The sequence below is a fragment of the Peromyscus maniculatus genome, chromosome 1 (assembly GCF_049852395.1).
Source record: "Peromyscus maniculatus bairdii isolate BWxNUB_F1_BW_parent chromosome 1, HU_Pman_BW_mat_3.1, whole genome shotgun sequence".
In the NCBI taxonomy this organism is placed as follows: domain Eukaryota; kingdom Metazoa; phylum Chordata; class Mammalia; order Rodentia; family Cricetidae; genus Peromyscus; species Peromyscus maniculatus.
In genome coordinates, this window is record NC_134852.1 from 129,831,387 (window position 1) to 129,839,899 (window position 8,513).

The 8,513-nt window shown below is 43.8% G+C and overlaps 1 protein-coding gene across 2 annotated transcripts in view; it reads left to right on the forward strand.

The window, feature by feature from the left end:
• Acsm1 (acyl-CoA synthetase medium chain family member 1) overlaps positions 1 to 2,682 on the forward strand; it is a 39,031-nt gene extending 36,349 nt beyond the window's left edge. For both annotated transcript variants that reach the window (XM_042282588.2, XM_042282586.2), the window contains 3 exons: positions 664 to 783; positions 2,339 to 2,464; positions 2,589 to 2,682. In XM_042282588.2, coding sequence (XP_042138522.1) covers positions 664 to 783; positions 2,339 to 2,428 — 210 coding nt within the window. In that variant the 3' untranslated portion in view covers positions 2,429 to 2,464; positions 2,589 to 2,682. The remainder of the gene's footprint in view (positions 1 to 663; positions 784 to 2,338; positions 2,465 to 2,588) is intronic.
• The last annotated feature ends 5,831 nt before the right edge of the window (positions 2,683 to 8,513 follow it).

Genomic DNA, 8,513 nt, shown 5'->3' on the forward strand with positions numbered 1-8,513 from the left:
GGCTTACAGTTGATGATAACAATGCATCATTGCAGAGAAGTTACAGTAACACACACACACACACACACACACACACACACACACACACACACACACACCTCACGAATGCAAGCTCCAGAACATGCATTCATTGGCTCAACAATATCTATTGAACACTTCTGTGTACCAGGACTTGTGCAAGTAAGTGGGGATATAACTAATAGTGTAAAATAAATTATCACAACATTTTAATAACAACCATTGCTGTTTTGATTTATTATTTTAATTATTATTGCCCATTGAGTTCAAGATACAGAACAATATACACAGTAAATACATATTGATATTAATAGTGGTGATAATAGTAATAACAAATTTATGCAGGTCATGTGTTTCATACATACTTTGTGTTCTCATGGAATCTTAAAAAAACTGTGAAGAATGTGCTCCTATTGTACCCATTTCACAGAGAGGGAAATTAAGGTGAGGAGAGGCCAGGTGTTTTTCCAAGGCATGCAGTGGAAATGGGGAGGGCATGGATTTGAACCTGGCCCTCTCCTTTCCCACGTAACCCCTAGTCTCCAGCATCAACTCAAGCCTACAGTGGATTTGTCCATTCGATAAACATTGTTTAGCAAGCTCTGTGAGATGGCGTGCATCTGAACCTCCACTCCCATTCTGCAGGTGGTGAAGGCATTTGTTGTCCTGACCCCCGAGTTCCTGCTGCACAATCAGGAACAGCTGACCAAAGATCTGCAGCAGCATGTGAAGTCAGTGACAGCGCCGTACAAGTACCCCAGAAAGGTGAGCCAGGCCTGACCGCCCCGGCTGGTGACTTCAGCCGTGCTGGGCTCCCAGTGGCTGCTGCTTCACCACTCACAGGGCAGCAATGGTGGGGTGGGGAGACAGTTCAGTCAGCCGAAAGGTTTTGTTTCTTGGGAACTCTCCACCCTGTACCAGAAATGAACTTATTGAGGCACATTAACTTTGCACATAAGAAAAAGATCAGGAAAGCACCTAAAAATGTATGAATGTTATTATCCTGTAAAATTTAAGAAGAAATCAAAGTGGATACTTTTCAGACTTTTTAATGTGATTCATAGTAAGAAATAAACGCTATTTTTCAACCCCAATAACATACATAAAGCTAACAAAAGGAAACAAAATATTTATTCTTAGAATATACAATGTATTTTGAGATGCTTTTCAAGTGCCATGTGTAGCATGCAAAAAATATCCAATAATACTGAAATTGTTTAGTCACAAAATTGAAAATTGTCCTGTAATTTAAACAGGTGGTAAAGTTTTTTCATTTTGTTTTACTTAACATTCTGCTACATTGTTTTTGTCTTTGGTTTGTTTTTTTTTTTTTTTTTTTTGAGACAGTGTCTCTTGGTGTAACTGGCCTCAAACTCATTATGTAAACAGACTGGCCTCAAATTTACAATCCCCCTGCCTCAGTCTTCTGAGTGTCAGGATCACAGGCATGTACCATCATGTCCGGTTTCAGATTTTTTTTTTATTTTTGACATAAAATGCCTTATCAGTAGAGAAGGAGAAAAAGCAAGCTGTGAAGGACTGTGCCTAGTACTGCCCTGCTGGTTTAAAATGGAGACATAACTGTCAGAAAGTCATTGTTTCCTTCTGCTGTGGTGCATTCCTGCACCATCCACATGTTTACCAAGGTGCACGTGCTGGGAGGCTGCAGGGCTAACGAGTATCGTGTACTAGAGTACTTACTTCGGTGCCCGGCTCCAGCCCCAGTACACTGTTACTGAAGCCTGTCCACAGTCCAAGAGCATGCACGCGTGTTTTTTAGGGACGAAGCTGAGTCTCAAGTTACCTGAGGTTGCACTCAGTAAAAGGAGTGTTGGAATTCAAAAGTATGCGTGACAACAACCCCAGCCAGAGATCAGAAGACCTTACTTCCCATCAGAGAGGGTCACATGTAACTGTATATAGTACAAGTCCCCCAAACAATGGAGGTTGATAGCAGTGAAGGTCTCCTGTTCATGTCTATCATGACTCTTCTGTAACCTCTGCCCCACATCCTTCATCCTGGGATGGGGTAGCCATAGAGGCACCTGCCTTGTCCTGTAAGAGATAGAGATAGTAGTGGCTGGTTCCCAAATCTTCCGACTGGAGAGGACACGTTCCACTTCCACTCACAGTTTGTGGGTCAAAGCAAGTTACATGACTGCACCCTCCTTCGGCAATCAGGAGAAACCTGCAAGACTCGGTGGAGGCCATGGAGGTCTCCTCAGGTGTCAGCCTGTGGAGGGAGGTGGGGTGAAGCAGGGTGTGGAACGGGAAGGGAACCGCAGCAGCCCTAAGTCAGGATGGCTTTCTTCTCTACCAGGTGGAGTTTGTTGCAGAATTGCCCAAAACTGTCACGGGTAAAATCAAAAGGAAGGAGCTTCGACTGAAGGAGTACAGTCAGAGGAGATGAGCAACCAGCCCAGGAGCATCCCATGACCTGGCACAAGTCCGTGGCTGGGGGGGGGGGGGGGCGGCAGTAGGGGTAAGTTTGGAAAAGGAAAGCAAGACCCTCAACTTTTTTTCTTTTTTTTTTTTTTTTTTTTTTTTTTTTTTTGCATTTTCAAATTCAGTTACCACCCTTCCTGGAAGTCGTTTGTCCTGTAGATGGCTACAGTGAACTCTCAAACTGGGTTTGTGGGCAATAAAACATGAACCTGAATAGCACCCTGTGTGGTCGCTCATTCTGTGGATGGATGCCTTCCCTCTGTAATCTTCCCTGGTTGTCAATCTGAGATGCTGCAGGGTTAGAATGTCCCTTTGACAGCAGCTTCTGGGGAAGCCCTGAACATGCATTCAACATCCAGGATATGGAGGTACAGAAAGGAGACTCAGGCCAGAAGTCCACTGAGCTCAGCTTTGGCCAAACCATCCTGTCCCTCCTGCTTTGGATGAGTCTAGGATCTCTTTTGCCCTGCTCCCAAGCAGTGTTGCTGCTGCTGTTGTTGTTGATGATGCTGCTGCTGCTGCTGTTTCCTAATTGAATTTACCATGAGTGAGTGAGAGACCCAACTTCCAGGAACCCAGGAATCATGTAGGTATCCTCTACCCCTGCCCAAAGACCTCAGAGCCTTAACCCCGGGCTTTTCTCCACAAGGGACCATGTGCATCTCTTCCCCAAGAACAAGCACACGATCCCCCAGGGGTCCCACTCACTGCCAGGGCCCAGGACTCTTCAGCCAAGCTCGTCTATACATAGGCCCTCTGTTCTCACTATAACCTCCTCTAGGAACCCAAAGCCCTTTTCCCCCACTGATCTTGACTTCTGCGAATTCTCTGTCACTCAGGTCCTTGAGGTCTGAGGTAGGACCATCTGGTATAACTAGATGTTAAGCAGAGCAGTAGCAAAAACGTCCTTAGTCAGGGAGGTTGTGGGAAAGAACATGCTTTCTTCTTCTATCCTACCTTAGAGGGGAGTCATTATTGAGATATTCTCTTCAACATCTGCCTGATTCTTGTGTAGATACACACACTCAGGGGAATATACAATTCAGCAAGCACAGAGTCAAGCAGAACACACAGCCACCCCAGCCTCACTTGGGAACACCTCCAACAGCCCCATACATGACATGATCTCTCATGTGACCCGCTGCCTTTATACCCTTACCAAAGGTGATGTCTATATGGTGCTGGGCATTGACCCCTCTGCAGGGTATTCCAGAGTTATATCCAGGCTACAGCTGGATCCCAGAGGTATATCCAGGCTACAGCTGGATCCCAAGAGAGTGTCTCATTAGGGTAGGGTGGTCTTGTGGACAGAATCACACGGTCAGGATGGGAGTACAGTGAGAGGTGCGTTCAGAAGATTTATAAGCCAAGATAAAAGATGAAAGTGTGCCCTGGGACCCTGCACAGAGGATAGAGAGGCCCTCTCCATTCCCAACAGGCTGTCAGAGAGTTAGTTATTTGATGACATCCTTGTCATTACAGGAATGACTCACCACACAAGTGACAAACAGAGGCACTGGGCTGCAAACAAGGGCACTGGCTGAGCCTCACATCCAGGTCAGTGCTCAGCCATGGAATCTGGGCTTTAAGCAAAATGTCTCTCTCGTTCCTCTCCCTTGTAAGACCCCCCACGTCTTAGATGGAAGTCTCTCTGAGCCATGTTTCTGCCCAGCTGCAGCTCCTGCCCCTCAGCCTGCTTCATCATCTATGCCATGGGAATGGAGATGACACTAAACCCGGAAACAGTGCTCGCAAGGGGGTCAAAAAATAAGCTCTGCATAAATTTTAAGCTTACATTTATAATATGCTAACGTATGTTCACAGCAAAGTTACTCGAAAGAAAGTGGATAGGGTAGAAATTTTCAACAGGGCAGCAATGACAGGCTTCTTAGGAAAGCCAACAAAATCAGTCTGGAAAAATGATAGAAAACATGGATCAGTAGCGATGACGTTATTCCAAATAATAAGAAGCCTTAAGATATTTAGAATACACCAGCTTAAAAAAAAAAAAAGTCATCCTTCATAAGTCTGCATCGGCCTCTGAGTGGATGCCATCCCTCAGCCAGCTCCAGGGAGGCCAGTGCTCCAAGAAAGAGACACCTCCAGCCTCATGCTTCTCACATGGCTAGGGCATTATTAGCCTTGTGCGTGAAGGTGCCTGAGTGAAGTGCAATTCTCATCTCACCAGGTCCCGACCTGCTCTTGGATCCAACACTGGGTAACAATTGTTCAGAGTCATTTTTATCTTTTAGGCTTGGTGATTTTTATCATTTAAAGATCAGTCAACATTCAAAATTACACACATGAGATGACTTTGTCCCAAAATAATCACATCCTCACATCTTAGTCCTTAAAGAAAGCTAACGGAAAGATAAAGAGATGTGAATAGTGTGGGGTTTTTTAAGTTTCATGATGTCAATTCTTGGAGATTCTGAAGTGATGGATGAAGATAATTCCCCTGAGTAAGTTCCCATTGACTCTGATAACACCCTTCACTGGTTGCTCTTGACTTGTGCATATATACCCTCAAGCTCAGCACATTGATTCTAAGCGATCAAGACTGCATGCTCAGCAGGGATAAACACTTAATGGGCGAGATTGGAGTCAGAAGCGGAAAAGAATGGCCGCTGTCCTGCTGGGAAACGTGACTATATAACCACAGTGCAGAGCAGAATAAGACAGACTCAATGGCACATGCAGCCATAATGAAGAAGATCAGCCCATGGCAAGGGGAAAAGGGCACACCCACATGTGAAGTACTGTAATAGGGCAGATGCTAAAAGGTCTTGAGTTACACTGGTAATGTGAATTTCTGAAACATGATATATATTAAAGGCTTGTAAATTTTGCTCCATGTGAGTTTTTTATAGAAAAAGACATGTAAAAATGAATTATAAATAATGAAAGTCATTAACTATTTAAAAAGACTTGAGATTCAATTTGAGATATACCCAAAATATGATACTTGATGCATGGAGGGAGGAAGGGAGGGAGGGAGGGACGGAGGGGGAGAAGAGGAAGGAGGGAGGGAGAGGAAGAAGAGGAGAGAGAGAAGGAGGGGGAGGGAGGGAGGGAGGGAGGGAGGGAGGGAGGGAGGGAGGGACGGAGGGGGAGAAGAGGAAGGAGGGAAGGAGAGGAAGAAGAGGAGAGAGAGAAGGAGGGGGAGGGAGGGAGGGAGGGAGGGAGGGAAGGAGGGAGGGAGGGAAGGAGGGAGGGAGGGAGGGAGGGAAGGAGGGAGGGAGGGAGAGAGGGAGGGAGAAGAGAAGGTGGTCCTGACACTGAGCCTCTCTTGCCTATGGCTACTCTATCTTCCTCACCACATTGGATGGGAAAGTTGTTCTTAGCAGAGTATCTGTCCCAGCAATAGGGAAGTAGAGCAATGTCATTGAATGAAGCCTGAATGAATCAACAATATAAGCCTAAATAGGAGATCATGAAAAGTAACCAAAATGCCTCATGCAGTGAATTCTTTGTCTTTAACAAGAACCCTAAAACTAGTCCTCGATTTCCTAAAGTTGGAGTACACATAGCCACACTTCATCTGGCTATTTTTTCCAAGTCAATTCAGATTGCAGAGAGATGGACTGGGATGTTTCGCAGGGGTGTTGGTGTACCAGCTTTTGTTTTGAAGGTAAAGAGTAAAGGGGAAAAACAACCCCAATCTCTTTGGAAGGCAGAAGAGGAAGTGTGTATCAAACAGGTGGCTCCATTGGCAAAGAGAAGGCTCAGACTGTTCATACACAACAATCTGGATCAATCTCAAAATTATGATACTGACTCCTGGGGTGCAGAATAAGAGACCCATCCTCACAAGATTCAGAGACATACAAAAGGTAGTGTATAAACTCACAACATGGCTGCTCATGGTATGGTGAAGGGGAAGGTTTTAATTGAACATATAAGAGAGAACATCCAGAGGCATCTGGAAGAGTCCAGAGCAGAGAAAGAAAGCAGTAGACTGAACATGGCCAGCAGACTGGACCTGACCAGGAGAGAAGCAAGAGGAGAGAGAGAGAGAGAGAGAGAGAGAGAGAGAGAGAGAGTTGGGGAGTATGGGAGAGCTAGAGATAGGGAAGAAGGGAGATAGAAAGAAAGAGAGGAGGAGGAAAGGAGGGAGACAGAGAGAGAGCATATCAAAAATAGCAGTATTATAAGGAGGATGAGTACCTGAGGGTAGGGAAGCCTGTGAGCTGGGAGTTTATGGTAGGAGGCTAGCGTGGACTTTGAAATGTGTAACAGGTACTCATGATACTGAGGGAGCCTGGAAGCCAGCATGTGCTTTGGTAGGTATGCTAGTAGGCAGCACAGGCAGCCATTTGTCCCTTCTGCCTTTTGGAATTTGGGGAAATGGAGTTTCCCTTGGATCTGACAGGTAGATAAGCATTGGAGATTCGCAATGGGGAGAGTACAGACAGACAAGGAATTGTGACTGACAGATGTGGTCCCTTCCCGAGAGGGGTGATTCATTGCTGTGCATATAAGTATAAAAGGAACAATGGGAACTCTTAAAGGATTCTGTTTACCATGCACGACTATATCACACTTTACCAGAATGTTAAATATAGGAACTAAAATGCTCATGTTTTTACTTTACTGCAAAATATAAGTAAAAATTTTTTAGGTTTGTTTTTGTTTGTTTGTTTAGACAAGGTCTCATGTAGCCCAGACTGGTCTTTATATAGCTAAATATGACCTTTAACTTCTGCTCCTCTGGCCTACACCTCCAAGTAATGGAATTGCAGATGTACATTCTTAGTCCATGTAGAGCTAGGGTTGAAACCAGGATTTTGTGCCTGATAGGTAAGCATTCTAACAAATGAGCTGCATCCTCAGCTCCACATTTTAAAAACTATAAATACAATTTTATTCACAAGTTTAAAGATCACTTAAAATTGAGAAACGAATAAATATGAACTTACAGTGGCTAGGGAACCTAGACCTTATGCTGAATCTCCATAAAGAACTTGCTTAAAATCCCTTAGGAAATATCCAGAAGTATGCTCAAACAATGTGAAAAACTGAGGGGAAAAGCATAATAAGATGTGAGAATATGAACACAGTAGACAAAAATGTGCTTATACTTATGAACATGACTAAGAGAAATGGGCTCCTGATTTATAATACCTAGGTTATTAATTATGTACAGAATATTGCTTAACACAAATTTCTTAAAGTATTGAAGTTTTCTTTCAACCGTCATGTCAGTTCTAAAGAAGACACTTAAGGTCATATTTCTGATGGAAATACCAAGAGTGTGTCAAAGTAATCATGTGTATTATTAAACATTGAAAACTAAAGTTTTATAGTAATATGATTCCAAGTAATCAGTGATAAAAATCCACTTTTATATTTCATAATATGGTCCTTAAGTCAATCAATAACAATATTGCAAGTTAATATGTAAATAAACACAATATTTGGAAATTTATGGTCACAACAAGTGCAACAATCATCATTTTACAAAATTGATATTTATGACTATTACAAGAGAAAATGAATTAAAATATAATTCCAACTAAGCCGAACTCCTAGGCTTAGTTTTGTGCAAAACAAACAAACAATAACAACAACAAAATCCCTTTCCAAAGAGCAAGCTCTGAATTCTGGAACATTTTCCCTTGACCCTCAAAACTGGGGCAAGTACAGAGTGTGCCTCTTGGAAGCACCATTATCTAAGAGAGAGCAATACCCTCGACTGTACAGGCCAAAGACACAGGTCAAATATGCATGAAAACAAAGTCCATCTTGACACTAACTGGTGAAATATCCTGAGTCATGGGCGTCCTGTTCCACTCCGTAGCTGGCGGGACATCAATAGTGCTTATGTGGTGAGATGAAGCCCAGTGGAACCTCCCTCTGAAGGCCAAGCTTAGAGAGTTGACACCTAGAACAACCTCCCTCTGAAGGCCAAGTTTAGAGAGCTGACTGCTAGAACAACCTCCCTCTGAAGGCCAAGCTTAGAGAGTTGACTGCTAGAACAACCTCCCTCTGAAGGCCAAGCTTAGAGAGTTGACTGCTAGAACAAGCAAGGCAGATAGAACACAGAATTG